This window comes from Carcharhinus amblyrhynchos, chromosome 3 (genome assembly GCF_965287045.1).
Source record: "Carcharhinus amblyrhynchos chromosome 3, sCarAmb.v2.hapA, whole genome shotgun sequence".
In the NCBI taxonomy this organism is placed as follows: domain Eukaryota; kingdom Metazoa; phylum Chordata; class Chondrichthyes; order Carcharhiniformes; family Carcharhinidae; genus Carcharhinus; species Carcharhinus amblyrhynchos.
In genome coordinates, this window is record NC_137326.1 from 57292284 (window position 1) to 57319816 (window position 27533).

The window sequence follows — 27533 nt, forward strand, 5'->3', positions numbered from 1 at the left end:
ACTACTCCAGTTGCGGCCTCACCAGTGCCCTGTACAGTTGCAGCAAGACCTCCCGGCTTTTATACACTATCCCCCTTGCTATAAAGGCCAACATTCCATTCACCTTCTTGATCACCTGCTGCACTTGCAGACTGAGTTTTTGCGATTTGTGCACAAGGACCCCAGGTCCCTCTGCACTGTAGCATGCTGCAGCTTTTCACCCTTTAAATAATAATCCCTCCTACTATTATTTCTACCAAAGTGGATAACCTCACATTTGCTAACGTTATACTCCATCTGCCAGGTCCTCGCCCACTCAGCCTATCCAGATCTCTCTGCAGACTTTCTGCGCCCTCCACACAATTCGCTTTTCCAGTCATCTTCGTATCATCAGCAAATTTTGTTACCCTACACTCAGCCCCCTCCTCCAGATCGTCTATGTAAATGGTAAACAGTTGAGGCCCCAGCACCGATCCCTGCGGCACTCCACTAGTCACCAACTGCCAACCAGAAAAGCACCCATTGATTCCAACTCTCTGCTTCCTGTTCGATAACCAATCCTCAATCCACGCTAACACTTTACCCCCAACTCTGGGTATCCTAACCTTCTGCAGCAACCTTTTGTGAGGCACCTTATCGAACGCCTTCTGGAAATCTAAAAACACCACATCCACCAGTTCCCCTCTGTCTACCGCACTAGTCACATCTTCAAGGCAACTAGCAATGGGCAATAAATGCTGGCCCTGCCAGTGACATCCAAGTTCCACAAATGATCTTGCACTGAATATTGATGAGGGGACCTGTGCAGTATCTAGAAAAATTGCAATAGAATCTCCGTCTGTAATTGAATGAAGGAGATTTAACATAAAATATTTTACTGTCAGCGTATTATACCAAACTTAAGACACAGGACAGATCCCATTACGTCCTCACTGTGCCAAGAATGCAAATTGGTGAGAGGTGACTACTATACATATTGTGTCTGGTCCTATGAAAAAATTCCTACTCACTGGGCATACTTAAAAAGCTTGAGAAGACATTTGTTACAGCCTTAAGAGTTTGATTCTTTTTATTTGATTCTGGGGCTCCCAAACAAAATGATAATTGATGCCAATGAGAAAAGGTTTGACAACTTCATAACATTTGCAATGCAGAAGAATATCCTTTGCTTCTGATTAGTGATAAGTCTACTCCTGTTCAGAATTGTTACAAAATTATTATGGAATCTATCCTAATGGAATTCCTAAACCGTATACTCCGATCCAAATCGGATGCATTCTGCAAAGTATGGGGCATCTATCTCAAATACACAGATTTTGTAATGTCTGATTTACTCTTACAAGACTTTCCATAGGCTATGCAGCACTGCCTCCAATATATTAAAAGTAAGGGTGTGCATCATCCTCTTTTCCCCCATCCTGTTACTTATCCTCCCTATTTCTTCTATATGTGAAAGGGCTGGGTTTACCGAACATACTGAACAACTGCACTGGTTTCCTCCTGTCTTCTATATTTATATATGGAGAAACAATCAAGCTGTACTGTACCTGTTTTGAAGGTGTTTGCATTATTGGTAAAAATGGAGAAATTCTTAATGAAAATATATTTTAAAAAAATGCAACTTACTTCCGCTCTCATGACAAATGGTTACATGCACCTAGTATCATATTGAGTCCTCTAACTTTAATCTGAATTCAACATCATGTTGTGTCAGGGAGGTTTGCACCATGCATACAACTGGCCTGGAATCCAATAAAGAACGAACTTAAACAAGGCTGCAACTACTAATATAAGTACAAACTATCAACACTGCAGGACAAAAGAAGCCACCCAGAATGGGGTTGTGACCATGGTTTCTGAGATAGCTGGTGGTAACGATATGGGAAATGAGATGAAATGAAATGGAAAAGGAAAGGTCCGAAAGGAGGCTGTGAGAGACAGAGAGAGAAAGACAATGGAAGTAAGTGAAGAAAAGGCTGAAGGAGAAATAGGCTGGGCCTTACCAAAAGATACAAACAGATTGGAAAGGATAAGCTGGGATATTTATCATGGACACTGCCATAAAGCAGCTCACTGTCACGATCCCCGAAGGTAATTTAGGTTTAAATGCTGGAACAGATATCTGACCGTGGAATCAAACATGCAGTTTTGGTAGCGGAGAGCAAGATTTTATGTTGTTTGATGATCAGACCTGATATTGAGCTGTTTAGCACATAGACTTAAGGAAATGATGACACAGGCTATAGTTGGGAGGGAGCAAGCAAGGATTTCACTTCTAAAGCAGTTACTGGGCCAGCTGGTTACCAGCAACTGGGACGGTGAGTGACATTTTTCAAAACAGTAACTGGGATAGAGAGTGACAATTGCCAAACCAGCAACCAGGACAGTGAGTGACACTTTCCAAACCAGTATCCAGGACAGCGACTGACAATTTCCAAACCAGTAACCAGGTAGGTAAGTGACACATTCCACACCAGTAAGCAGGATAGTGAGTGACACTTTTCAAACCAATAACTGGGACAGAAGGGGACACTTTCCAAACCAGTAACCGGGACAGTGAGTGACAATTTCCAAGCCAGTAACCAGGGCGGTGAGTGACAATTTCCAAGTGAATAACCGGGGCGGCGAGTGACAATTTGCAAACCAGTAACCAGGACAGCGAGTGACAATTTGCAAACCAGTAACCAGGACAGCGAGTGACAATTTGCAAACCAGTAACCAGGACAGCGAGTGACAATTTGCAAACCAGTAACCAGGACAGCGAGTGACAATTTGCAAACCAGTAACCCGGACAGCGAGTGACAATTTGCAAACCAGTAACCCGGACAGCGAGTGACAATTTGCAAACCAGTAACCCGGACAGCGAGTGACAATTTGCAAACCAGTAACCCGGACAGCGAGTGACAATTTGCAAACCAGTAACCCGGACAGCGAGTGACAATTTGCAAACCAGTAACCCGGGCAGCGAGTGACAATTTCCAAACCAGTAACCGGGACAGTGAGCGACACTTTCCAAACTAATAACCAGTACAGTGAGTGACACTTTCCAAACTAGCAATCTGATGGTGAGTAACACTTTGCAAACCAGTAACCAGAACGGTGAGTGACACTTTCCAAAACCAGTAACCAGGACACAGGGGGACACTTTTCAAACCAGTAACCGGGGCAATGAGTGACATTTTCCAAACCAATAACTGGGACAGAGGGGGACAGTTTCCAAACCAATAACCAGAACGGTGACTGACACTTTCCAATCCAGTAACCGGGACAGTGAGCAACACTTTCCAATCCAGTAACCAGGACAATGAGTGACACTTTCCAAACTAGTATTCGGACAGTGAGTAACACTTTCCAAACCAGTAACCGGGACAGTGAGTGACACTTTCCAATCCAGTAAACGGGATAGAGAGTGACAATTTCCAAACAGTAACCAGGACAGTGAGTGACACTTTCCAAACTAGTAACCGAGACAGCAAGTGATACTTTCCAATTCAGTAACCAGAACGGTGAGCGGCACTTTCCAATCCAGTAACCGGAATGGTGAATGAAACTTTCCAAACCAGTAACAGAAACAGTGAGTGACATCTTCAAGTGGTCAGTGTTATGATTCCTTCTCTTGTTGATGATGTCCTGGATCCTTGATGTACAGGGGACAGGTTCAAAATTTATGAATGCAAAATTTGGAAGCATTGTGTTCAATGAAGGAATTAGTGTTAAATTTCAAAAGCACATCGACAGCTTGTACAAAGTGTGGTTCATTGTTAGATGATACGTAATGCACAAAAGCCTGAAATTATTTATCTTTGTGGAAAAAACACAGAAACATATTAAAACAAAGGGTAAAATATCAAAGGGACCTAGGTCTATATGAGCGTAAATCGTTAATGGTGGCAAGGTAGGTTGAGAGCAGTTAAAAAGCATAAGGCATTCTAAGCTTTATTAATTGGGAATGGAGAACAAAAGCAAGTAATGTTAAACTTGTATGCAACATTGGTTTGCCTCAGCTGGAAGATTCATAAGAACATAAGAACACAAGAACATAAGAAATAGGAGCAGGAGTAGGCCATCTAGCCCTTCGAGCCTGCCCCGCCATTCAATAAGATCATGGCTGATCTGAAGTGGATCAGTCCCACTTTCCCGCTCTCTCCCCATAACCCTTAATTCCCTTGTCTATCAAAAACCTATTTACTTGTGACTTAAATATATTTAGCAAGGTAGCCTCCACCTCTTCAACGGGCAGAGAATTCCAGAGATTCACCACCCTTTGAGTAAAGAAGTTCCTCCTCAACTACGATCTAAACTGCCCCCACCCCCCCTTATCTTGAGGCTGTGCCCTTGAGTCCTGCTATCCTTTCTAAGTGGGAAGAATCTCTCTATCTCTACCCTATCCATCCCCTTCATTATCTTATACGTCTCTATAAGATCCCCCCTCATCCTTCTAAACTCCAACAAGTACAGACCCAGTCTATTTAGTCTCTCTTCATAGTCCAACCCCCTCATTTCTGGTATCAGCCTAGTGGATCTCCTCTGCACTCCCTCCAAGGCCAATATATCCTTCCGCAAGTGCGGCGACCAAAACTGCACACAGTACTCCAGCTGTAGCCTCACCAATACCCTGTACAGTTGCAGCAAGACTTCCTTACTTTTATATTCCAACCCCCCTCGCTATAAAGACCAACATTCCATTCGCCTTCTTGATGTCCTGCTGCACCTGCAGACTGGGTTTTTGCGACTCATGCACAAGGACCCCCAGGTCCCTCTGCACCATGGCATGCTGCAGCTTTTCGCCTTATAAATAATAATCCTTCTTACTATTATTTCTGCCAAAGTGGATAACCTCACACTTGCTAACATTATACTCCATCTGCCAGGTCCTCGCCCAGTCGCTTAGCCTATCCAGATCCCTCTGCAGACTTTCCACACCCTCCACGCAACCTATTCTGAGAACCATACTTCAGGAATGATGTTAAGGCATTTGAGCGAGTCCAGAAAAGATCAATGAGAATGGTTCCACGATTGAGAAATGACTGTTACATAAACAGATTGGAGAAATTGGGACTGTTTTCCCTGGACAAGAGAAGGTTGGGATGAGATATGATAGATGTGTTCAAAATCATGTGGGGTCTGGACAAAATACATAGGGAAAAACTGCTTTCATTGGTGGAAGGCTATAGAATGGGAGGACATGGACTTGAGGTAATTGGCAAAAGTAGTAATGGTGACTTGAGGAGAAACTTCTTCATACAGTGACTGGTTTGGATCAGGAATGCACTGCCTGGGAGCATAGACAAGACTGATTCAATTGAGGCATAGGGAATTGTGTTATATCTGAAAAGGAAAAATATTAACGGTCATAGGACAAAGGCAGGGGAGTGGCACTAAGTGAATTTTTCCTGCAGGGAATCAGCATAAACATGATGGGCCATATGGCCTCCTTCTGTGCTGTAACTTTTGAGATTTTGTGATTATGGTCCACTGTAATCACCCCAACACATCATTCTCTTCTTATGGCACCTTTCTATGGAAGGATAACATCTGTCCTGTTACCCACTGTCTCCTCACTATCCCTGGCCCCAAACACTCCTCCCAGGTGAAACGGTGATTTACTTGTACATTTCTCAATTTGGTCTACCATAATCACTGATGCAGGGTTCCAGTAAAGCTCAATACAAGTTTGACAAACAGCATATCATCCAGCTAGGCAATTTGCAGTCTTCTGGACTCAATCATTTCAGATCATGAACTCTGTGCCCCTTTTTGATTCCGTTTTTCATTTTGCAATGTACCAGTCTAAACCTTATTCTTCTTTGTCCATATAGCACGCAAGAGACAATACACTTCACAATACACGTGACAACAATAAATCAAATCAAAATGTTTTAGCTTCACGACAGAACAGTTCATTATTTTGCCACTTTTAAACTCTGGACAAATGCTTTGATTCTTTACTACAACCATTACCACTCCCTTTGCCTTTTGTTCCCTGACATCTGCGGCATTTAATCTTTCCCACCCTCTTACCTAAACCTGACTTTCTCCTTTTGTTCTTAACCCTCATCCTTTCAATGTCACAAAAACCCATATACTTTCTGACCCAACTTGAAATGTTAGCTCTCTCTCTCCACAGATGCTGCTACATCTGGTGAGTATTTCCAGCAATCTGCTTTTATTTTAGATTTCCAGCATCTGTAGTATATTTTGTTTCTGGCACCTGATTCCCTTTTTCTTTTATCTCTGGAAGCACTCCTTTAAATATTCATCAACTTTTCCTTAATGGAAGCAGAAGTCTGTGCTTCAGTTGCATGCTAGAGACAATGTCACCTCCAAAAGTTCATTTCAAAACATTTCAAATTGGACATTATAAAAAGTGCAATAATATTTAACTTTTTTCCATTGAGCACATTGCACTTTGAGGTGCTTCAGTGCAATTGCATTTACTATATACATTCAACGACAAGCAAACATTGGAGTTCTAGAATATTACCAAACTCTCACTGCAGTATGGCTGAAAGGCCTGCTTAGACGATGGCCTTTCCCATTGCCCTTTTGCAATAACTGCCCTGAGCCCCTGGCTCTTGTAATATTCAGACTGCAATACTCGGCCATGGACAATTCTTTCCACTGGAAGATCAATAAGTTTCGGGCAGACAAAAAAAGTGTCTTTCACCAAGTTGATGATCTTCAGGCAGCAGCTGTTGTTTGGCTTGGTGTGCGTCCCTGGAAACAGCCTGCATTGCACAGGAAATAGTCTATTTTCTGCATGTTAAAGTTAGGCAATGAGTGCACATAGGCTGCTAGATGCCACCGCCAAATCCAATGCACAAACACAGTTCAGTGACAGTCACCGAACAGGAATACGAAGCCCAGCTCTGGGTACTAAAGTCAATGATAGAGTTCTGGTACAGAGCAGCACTAAACATGGGGCTTTCCTGGTCTGCAGCCTGGGTTGATACAAACATTCCCTCATACTCCTGGTCAGGTGGCAGTCTTTACTAATGGCTCAGTCACCAAGGCAACCCCAGCGCCAGAGACGGGCTGCTCCATTGACTAAAACAGCACATTAAGTTACAAGGCTCCAGCTCCAACAGCCTGAGGCACTATGTGGATATATCACGGCCCAAAGAACCTCAGCCTACAGCTTCTAGCATCACCCTCCGCCTCACACTACAATCACTCACCCGGGTCGCTCTCCAGCTCCAGCCAGCCTTTATTCATGTTCTCACCCGGCTCTCCATCACTCCCACAGCCCAGGCCCCACAGCACAGTCGAAGCAGGCCGCAGTACGTCATCATGTCGCGCCCGCACCTGCGCACTAGCCGAGCTTCTGCCCCTCTTGCCGCCAAGTTTGTGCGGGGCAATCCTATTACAATAGTTTCTCCTTAGGCTCTGTTGCCAAGTTCCCATCAATCTGGAGGGGCAACCTGTTTCATTCTGGTTTAAAATTACCGAACAACTAGATGGGTGTCGCGTTTAGTAATAAAAATTGATATGCAAGCTCAGTACTTTAGTGATAACATCTCTGTTACAAAGAGAAAAAACTACTCTGGAAATCTGCATTAAAACAGAAAATGAGAAAAGTTTTCCGTCATATAAAAATAAATTTTGAGCTCCTTTCTGCAAACTTCCCATTCTACTTTTCCTCAATCCAATAGTTAATACACCAGACAAGTTCATATACTCTGCCAAATAGTTGCATTGTTACCTGGCAGGTTGCCAACCCTTCAAGATTGTCCTGGAGCCTCCAAGAATTGAAGATCAATCTCCAGGCCACTGCTGTGTGCGATCCCAGAGAAAAGTCATTGGGACATTTAAAAAGATTGGATTTTGTTTGTAATTTTCTTGGAACATTTCCCTTTACCTGATATAAAAATGTTGAATCGTGCCGTCCAATTGGGTAATGAGACTTTTGCTTTCTAGTTGTTATGGTTCAGGTCAGAAACTTCAAAGTGTTGAATGGAGCCTGCCTGAATTGTAAGTTTTGCACCTTGAATTTGGCTAGGAAAAACATGATAGGTTTCACTTCAAGTATGACTCAAATGACCCACTAGGGAGTCTTTGTCAAACAAAAAATGTAACGAACATTAAATGATTTTTAAAATTTGATTTGATTGTCACATGTATTAGCATACAGTGAAAAGTATTGTTTCTTGCATGCTATACAGACAAAACATACGTTCATAGAGAAGGAAACAGAGTGCAAAATGTCATGTTACAGTCATAGCTAAGTTGTAGAGAAGGCTCAACTTAGTGTGAGGTAGGTCCATTCAAAACTCTGATGGTAGCAGGGAAGAAGATGTTCTTGAGTTGGTTGGTACATGACCTCAGACCTTTGCATCTTTTTTTGACGGAACAAGGTGGAAGGAAGTCCGGAGTGCGTGGGGTCCTTAATTACGCTGGCTACTTTGCCGAGGCAGCAGAAAGTGTAGACTGAATCAATGGATGGGAGGCTGGTTTGCATGATGGATTGGGCTACATTCATGATCTTTTGTCGGTCCTTGCAATCTTGGGCAGCCATACCAAGCTGTGATACAACCAGAAAGAATGCTTCCTGTGGTGCATCCATAAAAGTTGAGTTGTAGCTGACATACCAAACTTCCTTAGTCTTCTGGGAAAGTAGAGGTATTGGTGGGCTTTCTTAACTATTGTGTTAGCATGGGGGACCAGGACAGATTGTTGGTAATCTGGACACCTAAAAACTTGAAGCTCTCGACCCTTTCTACTTTATTCCTATTGATATAGACAGGGGCATGTTCTCTTTCGCGCTTCCTAAAGTCGATGACAATCTCCTTCATTTTGTTGACAATTAGCAAAAACTTTTATCAATTACAAACAAGAAACCAAAATGACCACTATGTATAATCCTTAATGTGTTCCAATCATAATTAAAACCTTCCATTGACAAAACCCTTTAAACAAGTTCAATACAGCAAAGACTAATGCTCACAAGATAGTGGAAACTGAGTCCTTTGGTTGAAGTCTGCAGTTCTCTGGATCTTCACTCAGAGCAGTCTGAAGTCAAAGCAGCTTCTCAGAACACCAGTGAGGGACTCTCTGGTCGAGCCACTAACCGCAGAATCTTTACTGAAGGAAGGCCAGACCTTGCTTTCAGATAACTGACAGAATTTCCAAAATGAACAGGGAGAAGAAAGCACTTATCATCAGCTGGCTGTTCCTTCTAAAAACTAAACTGCAGCTCAGAACTGAAAATGAAGGAATTTCTGTCACCTGACCTGCCAACCAGTCTTTTTTCCTCCTAACAATGTAGTTATAAAAAATCCCAAAGTAAAAACAAACTACTCCTATCCAAACCACTTGAACAATAAAGAGACATCTGGAACAAAACCTAGCAGCACTGAGATCAGCTTGGCTGTGAGCTAAGAAAACACTGAAGCTGCAGAAATCATGATGAAAAAAAAATTCCTTAAAGGTACATTAACGTCACACAATCGGCATAGGAAGGCAGTGTGTCATAAAGATAGGTGTGTTGAACAACTAGCGGATAGAACATGGGGCAAGTCATGTGGAGAAATCTTCCGAAGTACATTAAATCTATTTCATAGCTGGCAAAACCAAGTTACCACTGCTGTTTACAGTAAATCTAGTGGCCATTAGCATTGCAAGAGAGTGGGATCTGTTCAGTTTTAACAACCACATTTGGGAAGTAATAGGTAGGAAGGAGAGAAATTAAGGACAAAGTTACGCACAAAGATGGTAGCTACATAAGTTGGTAATGTAGTGCAGTTTGGGGAAGAGTGCCAACATGATCTCTGTGGAATGGAAGGAATCTGATGGGAACGGTGGGAGTGCTAGAAGTGTTCTAGACATGAGTTAGAGGAGGAGAATGGCAAGTTAAATTGAATAAAGAGTAAGGGACCCAAATTTGAACAGGGATGTTTGAGAAAAAGTTTCCTTGGAAGCATGGGAGGTTTGAGTACAATGATTTATGAATTGGATTTGGAGGAGATTGAATAACCATTGGGAAACTTCTGAGTAAATTATGATCTGTTAAACATTGTCACTTTGTTTTATCTATTTTCTGAGTTAAGTATATAAAAACATAAAACTTAAAAATATGCATCACACTTAACATCAAACTTCAACCAACTTCCAGGAGCATGATCTCAGACCTGCTTAAAAATTGATTTTCTTCAACTTCCATGTATGTATCATTCTTCCTCCAACTTCCCAATACTACTACAAAATGTCACTTTATTAAGTCTTTATCCAATTCCCTTTTGAAGGGTACCATTGAGCCTACTTTCACCATTCCCTTCAGGCCATGCATTCCAGATCGTAACCCACCTTTGAGTTTAATAATTGTTGTATATAAATCACAAAAGGCTAGTGTGCAGGTACAGCAAGTAATTAGCAAAACTAACAGAATACTATTTATTGCAAAGGATATTGAATTCAAAAGTAGTGAGGCTCTTCGTAGATGGCATTGGTGGGACCACATCTAGTGTACTGTGTACAATATTGGTCTCCTTATTTAAGGCAGTATGTAAATGTGTTGGAAGCAGTTTAGGGGTTTATTAGATTAATATTAGCACTGGTATGGTTGCCTTATGAGGAAAGGTTGGTCAGGTTGGGCTGCAATAGAAGAGCAAGAGACAACTTAATTGAAATATATAAGACAGTGAGGGGTATTGACAGGGTGGATATGGAGAGGATGTTTCCTCTTGTGGGGAAATCTAGAACTAGGGGGTCATTGTTTAAGAATAAGGGGTCGCCCATTTATGGCAGAATTGAGGAGAAATTTTTCTCTTAAGTGCCAGGTCTCGAACTCTTTTCTTCAAAAGTGGTGGAAGCAGAATCTTGGAGTATTTTTAAAGCAGAGCTATAGCTACTCGATAAGCAAGAAGATAAAAGGTTATCGAAGGTAAGTGGGATTGTGCAGTTGAGATTACAATCAGATCAAAGATCTGGCAGGCTCTCAAGTGGCCTACCCCCCATTTGTATGTTCATATTTGTTTTTGCAATTAATATGTATATAGACAATTCCAACATCCCATTCAGCCTGTCCAGGCTATCCCTCCCATCCTACCTGATACCAGCACGTTCCTCCCAGATATCCCCATCCCATTCCTTTTATCCCCTATTCCACTGCTTCATCCAATGCCATACCTCCTATGCATTCCTAACACCATCACCTCAAATCACCATTTCCAATCAGTCCAGCTTGGGTAATTTAGTTTTCAGGCCCCTTTCTGCTGTTTTCTCAGCCACATGCTTCACCCCCCCCATCTACTAACCATTGGCTGCTGCGTGTGTGAGATGCACTCCAGTTGTTCATGTTCCCCATGTGCACCAGGCTCTGCCCACAAAATCAAGCTAATAAATCAAAACAATCTACATACAGCAATATTATAAATTAATATTTTATTAAAACATATCAGATGCCTGACTCCATTCCAATAAGATGGTTATCAAAAATCACCCAGTATTATACAGTACTTTTATTTTGAAAAGGAGGAAAACATGAGCCCAAAAAACAGGATATAATCTTGACTGGAAGGTGCAGGAAGAGGAGACCAAACAATTCAGGAGCGTGTGCCCAAGGGATGAACATAAGAACATAAGAAATAGGAGCAGGAGTAGGCCATCTGGCCCTTCGAGCCTGCCCCGCCATTCAATAAGATCATGGCTGATCTGTCGTGGCTCAGTTCCACTTTCCCGCCCTCTCCCCATAACCCTTAAACCCCTCTCTTATCAAAAACCCATCAACCCGCTTCTTAAAAATATTTAGCGAGGCAGCCTCCACCACTTCAACGGGCAGAGAATTCCAGAGATTCACCACCCTTTGAGTGAAGAAGTTCCTCCTCAACTCCGTTCTGAACTGCCCCCCCTTTATCTTGAGGCTGTGCCCCCTAGTCCTACTGTCTTTTTTGAGCGGGAAGAGTCTTTCCACCTCTATCCTATCCATCCCATTCATCATCTTATACGTCTCAATGAGATCTCCCCTCATTCTTCTAAACTCTAACGAGTACAAGCCTAGTTTATTCAGCCTCTCCTCATAGCTCAACCCCCTCAACTCCGGTATCAGCCTAGTAAACCTCCTCTGCACTCCCTCCAAGGCCAAAATATCCTTGCGCAGGTGCGGCGCCCAAAACTGCACACAGTACTCCAGCTGGGGATGGGGTTTTTAAAAGCCTCCGGAGGAACAAGGCCACGGGGACCAAGGAGTCTGGAGGGAAGGAAACTGAGGGCAGCGAGAAGTCTGGAGAGAAGAGGGAACAAGGAGACTGGAGGGAAGGAGGCCAAGGGGAGTGAGGAGACTGGAGAGAAGGGAGTTTAGGGGAGCAAATAGTCTCAGCGGGAAGGAGACTGAGGGGAGCGAAGAGTCTAAGAGGGAAGGAAACTGAGGGGAGTGGGAAGTCTGGAGAGAAGGAACTCAGAGGGTCGAGAGGGAAGAAGGTCGAGTGGTGCAGGGAGTCTGGAGGTTCTGCACGTACCGGGAGTCTGCAGATTCTGGGAAGATTTGGACAGTGTTGGAGGTGAGGTTGGTTTCCAGCAATAATGCAGAATTGACCAGGTCAGGGTAACCACACACAAATCCAACTCAATCCTTCTTCTTTCAATGCTGTTTGCTGTTTTTGTTATTCCACAGATATATTTAATAAAGATATACAAAAAATAATCAACATTTACTCAAAAAGGCATTGATTCTTCTTAAGAGATCAAGTAAACCCCATTTATTGTTTGTAAACATAAGGCACTATTCATTACACTGGTTGCAGGTACCAAAGTGACTATCACCATCACATATCAATAGTCACACCAATTCATATTTGGCTCATCATTCAGTTACTGCAGATTCATTCAGTAGTATTGTCAGCTCTATATTGGTATTGGCTTAGTGTCTAATCCACATCCTCATTAATAATACAATTATAATTAGTTACATTCGTAAACACTCCATATGCATTTACAGCTGCAGTATCTAAGGTTAATCCACAAAGATTAGTCTTCAGAAGCTTGACTGAAGCGAGGCAATTGTCTGTCTCCAATAAACAGAGCTGGTGACAGTGACTTCTCATTGTGATGAGACTGCCGTTTATTACATCCTGACTAAAAATCATCTCACATTCACAGTCAAACTCTATTGTAAAAGCACCGCGACCCCACTGAGCCTCATGAGACTCCTGGTTTGTGCTGAGTCAGTTGTTTACAGCAGAGCCCTATGCACCCTGAGCTGGGATATAGCAGAGAGGGGTTGGGGGGGCAGGGGGGTGGTTAAAGGGAGATAACAACTGACAAAGGGCTGTACTGCTGCCAGCTTTCTGCCATTCCCCACTGCAAAGAACTTGATGGCACTGCAATGCTGCCTCCCACTGAACACCCTTTGAATTTTCATTGTCACGGCAAGGTGCAGCATGGCAGCAAGAGGTCAGAGCCAGCAAGCGAGCTGGGCAAGAAAGTTGGTGCAATAACAAAAACAAAAACTATTTCCTAAAAGTAAAAGTCCGAACAAAGAATCCCAGTCAAGACATGATCCGTTCAGACCGGATCTGCCTTTATCTTGGAAACTAAAATCTAATCTGCAGTCAGAAACATGGGATTTTGCAGCTGAGGTGCTCAACAGAACTTTGGTTGGTTTCTTTTTCACCTGGCACATCTCCGCCATCACAGCTGGGAAGAACGTTGATGCGCTAGTTAATAACAGTGCAGTTATTAGTCTTGTTCTCAGGATCAGTTGTGAATTCTGCAGGGGAAAGCAGTTCTGATCAGATGGACAAAGTGAGGACCAAATAAAAACAATGATCTCACTGTGTTCTTTATCAAATGGGATTTCTAACATCCCTCTGAAAATACTCACTATACCTTCACACAACACTGTAGATTAGAACAAAGCAACAACTAACCTTTGTAAACAAAACACAGATACAAAAAAATCATTAAAAATATAAAAATATGTAATTAACTCGGGTCATCTTCTGCAAAGCATGAATTTCTCTAAATCAGAAAAGGAGACAGTCACTTCACAATATAGTATTTAGATGGTACAAAAGGCATCTTGGAGACGATGGCATCCACAATCTTCTTGCGAACCTCCACCTTTATTGGTGTGCCTGGCTTGCTATACTCCGTTTCCACATATCCCATGGCAATATTCTGTTTCAGACAGGGGGAGGGACAACCACTCGTCACCTCCCCTGAGAGTCAATGAAAAACAAGGTTAAGACGTTAATACAAATGCCAGTCTTCCTTATTGATTAATTATGTTAAAAATAATCTTCATTTCCATTGAGAATTATTCTGAAATTCAGCAGGCATTTTATGCACAAAGAATTATAGAATCTTACAATGCTGAAAGAGGCCATGTGGCCTATCAAGTCAGCACTGACCATAATCCCACCCAGGCCCTATTCCCACAACCCTGTGCAATTACCCTACCTGACACAATGGGGCAATTTAGCATGCCTAACCCGCATATCTTTGGAGTGAGAGGGGAAACCAGAGCACCTGGAGAAAACTCACGCAGACATGGGGAGAATGTGCAAATTCCACACAGTCAGTAACCCAAACCGGAAATTGAACCTGGGTCCCTAGTGCTGTGAGGCAGCAATGCTAGCCACTTTCCCATTCCGCTGTGCCACAATGCACAAGAAATATATCTGTCTGTACCTCCGCCAACTCAAAAACTCCTGACTGTAGAGGAACCAGTTTCAATGGATCACAAGATCCCCATCATGTGCCACAGGGGAAAAGGGTTTACCTTTGCCAGCAGCCTGAACCTTCCCCTTTGGTGTAATATCCAACCTAGGAAAAGGCACATGACTGCACATTGTCTGATATTGCTTTATAGCCAATGAAGTATACTGAAGTGTTGCCACTGTTGTAAAGTGGTAAAACTGGCTGTCAGTGTACAGCAAGATCCCACAAACAGAAATATGCTTTTACTGATGCAGTCCATGCCAATATGCAGCATGATCTGGACAATATCCAGGCTTGGGCTGATAAGTGGCAAGTAACATTTGTGGCACACTAGTGCCAGGCGATGGTCAACTCCAGTAAGAGAGCATCTAACTATCTCCCCTTCGCATTTAATTGCGTTAACAAAAAAGAATCTTCAGCACTGTGGTTGTACCTACACCACAAGGACTGCAGTGGTTCAAAAAGATGCTCACCACCAGCGTCTCAAGGACAATTAAGGGTTGACAACAAATGCTGGTCCAGCCAGCAAAGTCCACATCACAAGAAAGAATTAAAAAAAGTCATGATTTTGATTGAGGAATAATTATTAACCAGGTCACTGCTCTTCATTGAATCATGTCTTGCTGATGAGACGAAGATGAGTGGAAAAGTGAATTGCATGGAGAACGCAGAAAGTCTGCAGAGAGATTTGGATAGGCTGAGTGAGTGGGCGAGGTCCTGGCAGATGGAGTATAACGTTAGCAAATGTGAGGTTATCCACTTTGGAAGAAATAATAGTAGGATGGAATATTATTTAAATGGTGAAAAGTTGCAGCATGCTACTGTGCAGAGGGACCTGGGAGTCCCTGTGCACAAATAGCAAAAACTCAGTCTGCAAATGATCAAGAAGGTGAATGGAATGTTGGCCTTTATCGCGAGGGGGGTACAATATAAAGCAGGGAGGTCTTGCTGCAACTATATAAGGCACTGGTGAGGCCGCAACTGGAGTACTGTGTGCAGTTTTGGTCCCCTTATTTGCGAAAGGATATATTTGCCTTGGAAAGAGTACAGAGAAGGTTCACCAGGCTGATACCGGAGATGAGGGGGTGAGCTTATGAGCAGAGATTGAGTAGATTGGGCCTGTACTCGTTGGAGTTTAGAAGGCTGAGGGGGGATCTTATAGAGACTAACAAGATAATGAAGGGGCTAGACAGGGTAGAGGTAGAGAGATTCTTTCCACTTAGAAAGGAAACCAGAACTAGAGGGCACAGCCTCAAAGTAAGGCAGGGGAGCGGTTTAGAACAGAGTTGAAGAGGAACTTCTTCTCTCAGAGGGTGGTGAATCTCTGGAATTCTCTGCCCATTGAAGGGGTGGAGGCTACCTCATTGAATATGTTTAAGTCACAGGTAGGTAGATTTCTGATCGATAAGGGAATTAAGCGTTATGGGGAGAAAGCGGGAAAGTGGAACTGATCCACTTCAGATCAGCCATGATCTTATTGAATGGCGGGGCAGGCGCGAAGGGCTAGATAGCCTACTCCTGCTCCTATTTCTTATGTTCTTATGTCATGAGATCTTGTACAACCACCTGTGCAGGTAGACAAGGCCTAGCTCTGACATCTCATCCATAATATAATGGAAATTGGATGGAAGTTTGATGGAAATAGAATTGCAGGGCAATGGGGCGCAAACGGTAGAATGGAACTTACTGGATTGCTCTACAGACAGCCCACATGAACACGATGGACTGAATGGCCTGCTTCTGTGCCATGGTTATTCTATGACCTCTGAAAGTACAGTGCTTCTTCAGTCCTGTGCTCGAGTGTTAGCTTAGATCATGTGCCCAAGATGCTGGAGTGGGACTGAAACTCACAGCCTTCTGACCCAACAGCAAGAGTGCTACTCAGGGTTGGCTAACCAGGGCTGACAGATTACAACACTACCAAGCAACAACCTTCTGTCCCCATGAGGACATTGCAGGTTGCTTCTTACTACAGTACAATATGAAGGTTAAATCACATGGCGCAGCAGAAGGCCATCTGGCCCATTGTACCTGTGCCAACTCTTTGAAAAAACGATCCAGTTAGCACCACTTCCTACTCTTTTCCCTTAGTCCTGCATTGTTTTCCCTTTCAAGTATTTGTCCAATTATTTTTCAAACAGTTAATGTTGCAGGGTATTTCCAGATTCTCTCAGTGACCCACACATCTCTTGGGTTGCCACTCTGGAACTTACCGATGACTTTTCCGTTGGGGTTTAAAATGGGTGTGTGCTGCCTGATAGGGGGGCCGGTCGACATCAGGCCCACTCGTTTCCGTTTTACTTTCTCTTTGATCTGCCTCAGGATAATTGATGCTCCGGGGAAGTCTGCAGCAGCTCTCCGTCGCTTTCCTAAGCAGAGAGAGGGAGCGAAGGGAGTAAAGATTCTCAGATTAGAAATGGTTCAGGCAGAGGGATCGGAAAAATCATTTCACTCGTTAATGGATTAAACTGGACCAATAGCACATCCCTTCATGGTCAATTGTTGGAAGGGTAAAATACATACACCAGCCACTGTGGGACTAAGCTGAGGAAACCAAGGTTGTGGAAAATCACCCAATGAAGAGAGTGTTTAGTTACAGCACGGGGTGCTTAAAGTGATTTCTTGGTTACATCACTGACCAGGGAACATAAATTCAAATACCAGGTTTGAGAACCCGAATTCTGTTTAAAAATCTGGAAAATAAATTCTGCTTTCAGTAAAGGACACCATAAAACTGTGGGATTGTCATCAAAATTCAACGGTTTAGTTTTTATTAGTTCATGAGACATGAACTTGTGCATGAGTCGCAAAAACCCAGCTTGCAGGTGCAGCAGGTGGTCAGGAAGGCAAATGGGATGCCGGCCTTCATAGCGAGGGGGATTGAATATAAAAGTAGGGAGGTCTTGCTGCAGCTGTGTAGGGAATTGGTGAGGCTGCAGCTGGAGTACTGTGTGCAGTTTTGGGCGCCGTACTTACGCAAGGATATTTTGGCCTTGGAGGGAGTGCAGAGGAGGTTTACTAGGCTGATGTCGGAGTTGAGGGGGTTGAGCTATGAGGAGAGGCTGAATAAACTAGGCTTGTACTCGTTAGAGTTTAGAAGAATGAGGGGAGATCTCATTGAAACGTATAAGATGATGAATGGGATGGATAGGATAGAGGTGGAGAGACTCTTCCCGCTCAGAAAGGACAGTAGGACTAGGGGGCACAGCCTCAAGATAAAGGGGGGGCGGTTTAGAACGGAGTTGAGGAAGAACTTCTTCACTCAAAGGGTGGTGAATCTCTGGAATTCTCTGCCCGTTGAAGTGGTGGAGGCTACCTCGCTAAATATTTTTAAGACGCGGGTTGATGGGTTTTTGATAAGAGAGGGGATTAAGGGTTATGGGGAGAGGGCGGGAATGTGGAACTGAGCCACGACAGATCAGCCACGATCTTATTGAATGGCGGGGCAGGCTCGAAGGGCCAGATGGCCTACTCCTGCTCCTATTTCTTATGTTCTTATGAACTGAGTGACTTGTTTGGTCACTTCAGAGGACATCTTGCTGTGGACAGAGTCATATGTAGGCCACACCAGGTAAACACACTAGGTTTCCTTCCCTAAAGGACATCTGTGAACCAGATGGGTTTTTATGACAATTGACAATGGTTTTATGGTCATCATTAGGCTTTTAATTCCAGATTTTCTTGAACTGAAATTTTACCATCTGCCGTGAAGGTGTGGTTTTAAGTGGAGGGTTTTTACATCGTGTGTGGCTATCTGTTTTGGAGCAAGGCAAAACTGTACAGATTAAATGGGCTTTATCCAAACTGAAATAACATCAAAAACCTCAGGGAGAAGATATTAAATATCAAAACAGACAAAGAACCAAATTGAAGAGGAAGTCAAAACAGCAGAGGAGGGAGAAACAGTTGAAAAACAAGAGTGAAAAGCTCTACAGAAGTTCGACAAGTAGTCAAAAGTTGGAAAAGTTGGTCAAATGGTGTCCTTATAACCAAGTTGGGTGACATGACACATGCGGATTCAGGTGAAGATTCAGTAACAATTAAAGACAGAACTAACTGAAGTCTGAGTCAGAATGTGAGCTAAATATATTGAATAAAAACATCAAGTAGTCAGGCTGGATTCTGACCCTCTGGTTATGAAACTAGGCCATTCTATCCGTTATGGATCTGGTTATAAAGTTAGGCTATTCTATCCGATAGAAATAAACGAAGAGAGATAGATGGAATACCTATGGTCCATAATAAGGTTGCTTCAACTGGAGTGGTGGTCTCGTCAATGTCATTTCCATAAAGACAAAGCCCAGCCTCCAGACGTAAGCTGTCCCTCGACCCAAGACCAGCGAGTTTCACCTCACTGTTCCTCAACAGCAGTTCTGCCAACTCAACCGTGCGCTGAATAGGGACCGAGATCTAAAATTTAGAAGTGAAAACATTAGAAAGTTTCCTAGGACAGGAGGAAACTCTCCTCTCATCAAATCTTCACTACCCATAGATAGAACAATCCAAACCAAACCCCACTCGCCTCCAAATTCCCTATAATCACTAATCTAAACCCCACTGCCCTGCCTTTTCCCTGCATATATAACCATACATGAAATCTCAAAATAATCACCACTGACCACAATCCAATCCCCAAAGCCCCATATCAATCCCTAAAGTAATTCCCACTAACACAATTTCATGCCATGACCTTGTATCAATCCTAACCTAAATCCATTGCCCTACTCTCTCCCAATAACCCTAAATTAATCCTGAATTAATTCCACTGCTCCTTCCTCTCAATAGCCCTTTTCCAATCCTAAACTAATCCAACTGCCCCACGCTCTCCCAATAGCCCTGCACCAACCCCACTGCCTCACTCTCTCCCAATAGCCCTGTATCAATCCTACTGCCCCACACTCCCCTCCCACCTCACTTCCCCCCATGTTCCTGTATCATTTCCACTACCCTGTACTCCCCCACGGCCCTGTATCAATCCCACTTCTCTGAACTCTCTCAATAGCTCTGTATTAATCCCACTGCCCCATACTCCCTGCACCCCCTCATTTTCCTATATCAATCCCCCTGCCCTCCACTCCCCCCATGTCCTGTATCATTTCCACTGCCCTGCACTCCCCCCGCGGCTCAGCATCAATCCCAGCACCCTGTATTCCCCCATGGCCCTGAATCAACCCCACTACCCTGCATTCCCCCATGGGCCTGTATCAGTTCCAATGCCTCACTCTCTCCCAATCCCACTGATTTGATTTATTATTGTCACATGTATTAACATACAGTGAAAAGTATTGTTTCTTGCGTGCTATACAGACAAAACATACCATTCATACAGAAGGAAATGAGAGTGTGCAGAATGTAGTGTTACAGTCATAGCTAGGGTGTAGAGAAAGATCAACTTAATGCAAGGTAAGTCCATTCAAAAATTTGACAGCAGCAGGGAAGAAGCTATTCTTGAGTCAGTTGGTATGTGACCTCAGACTTTTGTATCTTTTTCCCCCGACAGAAAAAGGTGGAACAGAGTTTGTCCGGTGTGCGTGGAGTCCTTAATTATGCTGGATGCTTTGCCAAGGGAGTGGGAAAGAGTCAATGGATGGAAGGCTGGTTTGTGTGATGGATTGGGCTACATTCACGACCTTTAGTAGTTCCTTGCAGTCTTGGGCAGAGCAGGAGCCATACCAAGCTGTGATACAACCAGAAAGAATGCTTTCTATGGTGCATCTGTAAAAGTTGGTGAGAGTTGTAGCTGACATGCCGAATTTTCTTAGTCTTCTGAGAAAGTAGGGGCGTTGATGGGCTTTCTTAATTACAGTGTCGGCATAGGGGGACCAGGACAGGTTGTTGGTGATCTGAACACCTAAAAACTTGAAGTTCTTGACCCTTCCTACTTTGTCCCCGTTGGGGCATGTTCTCCTTTATGCTTCCCGAAGTCAATGACAATCTCCTTTGTTTTGCTGACATTAAGGGAGAGAATATTGTTGCCACACCAGTTCACCAGATTCTCTATCTCATTCCTGTACTCTACCTTGTCATTGTTTGAGATCTGACATACTACGGTGGTGTCGTCAGCAAATTTGAAAATCAAATTGGAAAGGAATTTGGCCCCACTTTTGGCCACAGTGCACCGATCTCTCCCAATGGCCATGCATCAATCCTACTGCCCCAAGTCTTCTAATAGCCCTGTTTCAATCCCACTGCCCCAACCTCTCTTAATAGCTCTGTAACGATTCCACAGCTCCGCACTTTCCCAATAGCCCTGTATCAATTCCACTGTCCCGTGCTTTCCCAATAGTCTTGTATCAATTACACAGTCCCACACTCCCCCACGTTCCTGTATTATTTCCACTGCCCTGCACTCTGCCTCTGACCCTATATAAATCTCACTGCCCCACTCTCTTCAACAGCCCTGTTTTCTCCCCGCTTCAAAATTAAAAGTCGCAGTGGTTTTTTGAAAATGTATCCACTGTGGGAAAGCATCCCATGTTCCTTGTGAAAATAAATTTCTTCTAACCTCTCCTCATTCTATGTGCTAATCTTAATATTGCTGATTCCCAAATCACTGACTTCCCAGAATAAGCTATTCCTGTTCCACATTCATATTATCAGAAGAGTTTAAAATTGCAAAACTCCAATTAAATTACTCCTATCAGCCTTGATGTCCCAGTGGAATCAGCATCCCAAGTCTGCTTTTAACCCTTGTCTCACCACCCTGGTCATTCAATGCTCTCAATGGCTTTAAATTAATTTAACAGGGTGTCCAAAAACTGCACAAAGTACTCTAACAACGGCTTATCCGCTGGCCTGCACAAACTTATCACTACTTCTTTGCTTTTGAATTCTCTGCCCCATCTAAAATCCAAAGATGCTGTTGATTTATATGGCTTCATCTACCGTCACTCAATCTCATCCACACCTTTCAGCATTTTCTCTATTTGCTCGCTTTTACCCCCAAAATATGTTACTTTCACACTCCACAGCATGGTTCTGCAGCACAGAAAGCTGTCATGGCCCATGGCAGTTGGTCGACATTCCACTTTTTCATCTTTTGTCAGCCTGTGTGTTGCTTCAGGCAACTGATATCCACTTTGCTGACCTGGAAAATCCTCCAACGTCCACTTTGGTGTTTACCAAAAAGCTTCACTCACGTCCTCAGAAACGTACTCATCATGCTCTCTATATACACTCCACAAAGATTATGTGTAACAAATGAAAGTGGACACAGCACTAATCCTGGAGGTACACAACTTCTAACCCTTCTCCAATCTGAGCAAAATCTTTCTCTTTGCTTCATGTCTGGTCATTCAATGCCCTAACCATGCATTTCCTCATGACTGGATTCTTTTTAAACAACCTCATGAGAAAGATATTTCATTAATTTGCATATATTACAACTACGGCATTTCTTCATTTAATCACTTCTTCATAAGAAAACTATTCAATTTGTCAAATATAACTTCTCTTTAACAAGTTATTCACACTATCTAAGTGCACATAAATTAGATCTAAATTATAGATTTAGGAGTTCCTCCACAACCGTTGTTGTGTAGTTAACTGGATTATCCTGCTTGAACAAATGTGTTATATCATTTATCCTCTGGTCCCACGACAGAATTTTGACATTTACGGAAGGATGAACAGCTGTGAGTGGACCACTGCTATCTCCTCTCTTCAACCCTCATGGGTTTTTAGTCATGACTCAGAGATATCTACCATGACTCTTTAAATCCAAACCAATGTCTTTCCCAGTTATCATTAATTTGTTACACATTGCCCTCCTATATGTCTACATTACCACTTCCACCATCATTTTACAGAGAAATGCAAGCTATCTATTTCATTTGGCCATCATTTGCCTGCCATTGCAAGTGATCTGACCCTTGTGAATGACTCACTTTCTACTCACTTATAAAATGTAACAGTAAAGATTTCAAATTAGCCATAACCTTTCTTTAAATATTCCCCACTGAACTTCCTTTTCATATCCTGACTACAATTTTTGTATTTTTCTCAATTCTTTGTATTTAGTTTTAATCACATTTCTCTTCAAAGTTAGTTTTGTTTCAGTCTCTCCCTTTACATATTCTATGCTTTGCTGCACCCACTATCTGCCTTTGTATTACACTTACTTTGTATGTTCTCCATCTCACACTTAAAACGTTTACAAGTGCTAGCAATCTGTTTGAATATCATCCCTCCTTGTCTCCTCTTCTGAAGGTGTTGTTTCTTGCTGTGGCACAATTCCATTTCTCTCAACAAAAAGATATCCATTTGGCCATTCTCTGTGCAAGAATCTAGATAGCAGTACATGCAAGCCCAATCTTACCGTTGTCCACACTGGCACTTGGCAGCAGATGGCATGGACTGGCATTCAGTAGCAGTAAAACTCAGGTCACTCCGCCCCAATGGGCAAATACATCCTTCTGGTAAAATTAGCACACACTGGTGATCCTCAGGTCTACACAACCAAGTATGATAGGTATTGTTCACTGAGGTGGATATATGACAGTGATTCTGGCTGATGTAGGGAGTGGAATAGACAATGTAATGGAAGGTGTGGAATTAAGGTCGGAATAACATAGATGGAAATTGAGGATAAAATTTCTCTGTGAAGCAGCATTTGTGCCAGTCAATGAGAGACAGGTTGATAATAGCAAACAAGGGAATCAGGAAAGTTAGATGGCCCAGGTACTGGAACAGGATTGGATCATGGGCATAGACTTTATAGATGAAAGGAATTGAACCAAAACTGGAGTGAAGAGAGAACTGAAGGTAAAGCCAGGAATATGAGGGAGGGGTGCTGACATGATGAGGAGGAGACAGAAATTAGGGGAAACAAAAGTAGCTGAGTGCATTGCCTCAATCCTGAGTAAAAAGAAAAGCATGATATTTTTGTTAATCCCGTCTGAGGGAGAGGAGATGTATAGGAAGAGAATGAGAAGCGATCTTATTGAAACATATAAAATTCTTATGGGGTTTGACAGGATTTCCCCTGGCTGGGAAGTTTAGAACCAGGGGTCACAGTCTCAGAATAAAATATTGGCCATTTAGGACTCAGATGAAGAGAAATGTCTCCTCAAAAAAGTTGTGAATTTTTGGAATTTTCTAAGTCAAGAGTTGTGTATTCAAATCAGAGGGCGACAGAATTCTGGAAACTACTGGAAACAAGGGACAGGGTTGGAAAATGAAGCACTGGTAGAGATTAGCTGTGATCTTACTGAAAGGCTGAAGAGTGTACTCCTGCTCCTATTTCTTATACAAGGAGACAGAGTTTCCAGAAGACACAGATTTAAGGTAATTGGCAGAAGAATCAGACACAATATGAAGAAAAAGAAATGTTAAGCAGTGAGTTATCAAGATCTGGAATGCACTGCCTGAAAGGATGGTGTTGGCAGATTCAATACTAATTGGAAATTGGATGAATGGTTGAGGGAGCAGTGTTTACAGGGGCTGTATCATTTTATGATTCACTTAAAAGAGGTGCTTTACTACCATCTAGTGGAACTGGTCAATCAGTGCCACTTTTGCATGTGTATGGAACTAAAATCTATTGAACATGAAAGATGAAACACGCATCTATCCTGTGGTAAAAATGATTTGGGAATGCTGGTATACAACCGTCTAGAATCTTGGTGTTTTAAAACAATTTGTATTTACATCGTGCCGTCAATGGCATAAAATATCCCAAGGTGCTTCACAACAGCATTAAAGAACAAAATATAACTGAGCCACATACGGAGATATTAGGTCAGATGACTAAAAGCTTAGTCAAAGAGGTAGGTTTTAAGAAGTGTTAAAGGAGAAAAATAAGGTAAAGGGGCAGACTTTTAGGAAGGGATTTTCAGATCTGAGAAATAGGAATCTGAAGGCACACTCATCAACGGGCAATTAAAATCTGGAATGCGTGAGAGGCCAGATATAGAGGAGTACATATCTCTGAAGGGTGTGGGACTTAGGGGATTGCAGGAATACAGAGGGGCGAGGTCATGGAGGGACTTCACAACAAGGATGAGAAATTTTAGACATGAGGCATCGCTTTACAGGGAGCCAGTGTCGATCAATCAGCGAACACAGAAGTAATAAAGTGAATGGGATTTGGCAAGAGGTAGAATATGGGTAGCAGAATTTTGGACGACTTCAAGTTTATAGAGGATAGAATGAAAGAGGCCAACCAGGAATGTGTTAGAATGGTCAAGCTTAAGAGTAAAAAAACATAGGATGTGGTTTCCAAAAGAGTTGAGGCAGGGTGGAATTGGACAATGTTATGGAGGAGACAATGCAGATATGTGACTGAAAATTCATTTTGGGGTCAGATATGATGCAGAGGTTGTGAACAGTCTGGTTCAGCCTCACATGCTTGCCAGGAAGAGTCAAAAGTGGAGTGGCTCCACTATTTAATTGGAGAAAATTTTTGCTCATATAGCACCGCTAGGGTGACCAACTGTCTGGCATTTTCTGAGACTTTCCCTAATTTGGTCTTTGTCCTTTCGGCCCAAGTTAGACCTTCCTGGAACACACTTTGTCCCCAATTTCTTCTTTCACATGTGTCTGGTCCAGCACATGCATAATTTTGAGCTCTTGTAGCTTCTATGACAAAATGTATGGGCTGGAAGAGTGTAACTCATCACCACCACCATCCTGTTCTTAGATATTCGCCCCCAAGTCAAAATGTCCCTTCGTTTTCTTGCTGTTTTGGGCATCCTTTGAATGCGAGTTGAGCAGCCTGATAATTGAAGAGACAGTGGAACGGTTGAGAGATGTTAAGTTAGTACTGAAGATTGTCAGTGTACCTCTGAAAATGAATGATGTGCTTTCAGACGATGTTGCGGAGGAATAGCATGTAGATGAGGAACAGGAGAGAGCATGGATAGATCCTCATGAGGCAGCAGAGGTAACAATGTGGGAGTGGGATGAGAAGACCTTGCAAGTGATACTCTGGCTATGATTAGATAGGTAAGAATGGAAAAAAACTATTTGCCAACATTTCTGTGAAGTACCTTAGGGTATTTTGCCATGTTAAAGGTGCTATATAATTGTTTTATTGATGCAGGGAGGTACAAATATAAAAAAGGAAATAATTTTAGCTGCGAGTCTCTGTGTCTGTTGGGAGCTTACCTCCACCCCATCCTCTCCGGTGTAGCCACAACGAGTCACTCTGCAGCCTGGCACCCCAAACACAGTCATCATGGCACTCCACATGAAGGGCAGCTTACAAAGATCATCAGAAACACCCTCCTGCAGCACCCTCGCTGCAGATGGACCTGAGCAAAATAAGGAACAACTCCACATTATCCGGAAGGTTCCTGCACTTCCTGGCAGGGAAGAAAAATGACTGTTGCTTTGTTGCACCAAGCAAGATTCCCCAATGACAGAACAGAACACAGTGGATGCTGGGGTTCTTGAGACACCAGTACACTTTAATGCATTTATTGCTGGCTGTGGGGACCTCAAATTAAAGAGGGCAAGTTGATGATTGGTTGGGATTAGAAAAAGAATTAGCTTAGCTGGGGCTCAGTGGGTAACACGCTTGCCTCTGACTCAAAAGATTGCAAGTACTCCAGATTGAAACACGAGTCAGGCCGATACTAATACTGAGAGAATGCTACACTCTGAAAGGTTGTTGTCTTTCCTACAAGACCTTTAGCTTCTGCGGTGTAAAAGATCTCATGGCACTACTTCATAGTGTGGAGATGCCGGCGTTGGACTGGGGTAAACACAGTAAGAAGTCTGACAACACGAGGTTTAAGTCCAACCGATTTATTTGATAGTAAACTCACAAGCTTGTGAGTTTACTATCAAATAAATTGGTTGGACTTAATCCTGGTGTTGTCAGACTTCTTACTACTTCATAGAACAGCAAATATCCCCCTGTTGTTTCTTAATACATGAGAGAAAGGAAGAATTAGTTAACATGTTCAAGATTGACCAGTTAATTGAGGGATACCTTGGAGTTGAACTTGGAAATCCTGCCAGTAATGTTCTAGGTTGTATCTGTTAAAACCAGAGATACTGTAGCTGTGACCACATGACGGCTGAAGGTTTCTAATGCTGAATGGAAAAAATGCTAAGAAATAGGATGCAGTAAAAGAGACAAATCGAAGAAAGGAAAAATTCTAGCAAAAAAGAAACGTATAAGGAGCAATTTCTTTTGTTTACTACAATGATAAGGCATGTCTGCATTTATTGTACTCTGTCTACTGATAATGCTGCACTTGTAAACTGCTTCATAAGAAATAAAAATGAACCTGAACTATCAACTGACATTGTCACTGCTCAACTGAACAATAAGTTTTGTTTTAGGAACAGTGTCCTCACCAATATTTATCCTGCAACCACCATTATTACACCAGATTACTTGGTCATTATCACAATGCTCTGTGGGAGCTTGCTGAATGCAAACTAGCTGCCACCTTTTCCCATTAGACTTTTAATAAGTATAAATTTCACCATTTACCATGGTAGGATTTGAACTTGGATCGCCAGAGCATTAACATGGTTCTCTGGATTACTAGTCCAGCGACAATACCACTACATCACTGCTCCCCTTGCTATCCACAGTAATTCATTGATTGTAAAGCACCGTGGGATGTTTTGAGGTGGTGAAAAGCACTATGGAAAGATGAGTTCTTTCTCTTGATTTACAGTGAACTCCCAGAAGCTGGGTCACTCACCTTAGGAAATCCAAATGGCACTTCTCCAGGGTTTACACTGGACTGCTTGACAGGAGGGTGTGTCAATAGTGTAACTGATTTTTCTGTAACTGGATAGGGTGGACAGGCTGGTTGATTATGGGCACTATTTTCCACAAACCCCCGCAGCATTTTTGCAGCAGCAAAGGTGGCCTGCCATTGGACAATGGTAGGATCTTTTGGTCCCACTGCTGTCAACAGGGCTCCCTCTGTTCCAAG

At 42.8% G+C, this 27533-nt stretch overlaps 2 protein-coding genes across 3 annotated transcripts in view; both read right to left on the reverse strand.

Annotated features, from left to right (window-relative positions):
• The window catches only part of bap1 (BRCA1 associated deubiquitinase 1), a 65995-nt gene extending 58747 nt beyond the window's left edge, over positions 1 to 7248 (reverse strand). Inside the window, exon 1 of the mRNA XM_080184273.1 lies at positions 7158 to 7248. Coding sequence (XP_080040399.1) covers positions 7158 to 7194 — 37 coding nt within the window. The 5' untranslated portion in view covers positions 7195 to 7248. The remainder of the gene's footprint in view (positions 1 to 7157) is intronic.
• Positions 7249 to 12113: 4865 nt separating this feature from the next.
• amt (aminomethyltransferase) overlaps positions 12114 to 27533 on the reverse strand; it is a 36190-nt gene continuing 20770 nt past the window's right edge. Inside the window, exons 6-9 of one of the 2 annotated variants that reach the window (XM_080184292.1) lie at positions 25741 to 25886; positions 18864 to 19044; positions 16848 to 17003; positions 12114 to 13681 (exon numbers count right to left, since the gene is read on the reverse strand). In XM_080184292.1, the coding sequence (XP_080040418.1) occupies positions 13629 to 13681; positions 16848 to 17003; positions 18864 to 19044; positions 25741 to 25886 (536 nt within the window). In that variant the 3' untranslated portion in view covers positions 12114 to 13628. Of the gene's footprint in view, positions 14133 to 16847; positions 17004 to 18863; positions 19045 to 25740; positions 25887 to 27533 lie in introns of both variants that reach the window. The other variant, XM_080184284.1, reaches the window with a different exon arrangement.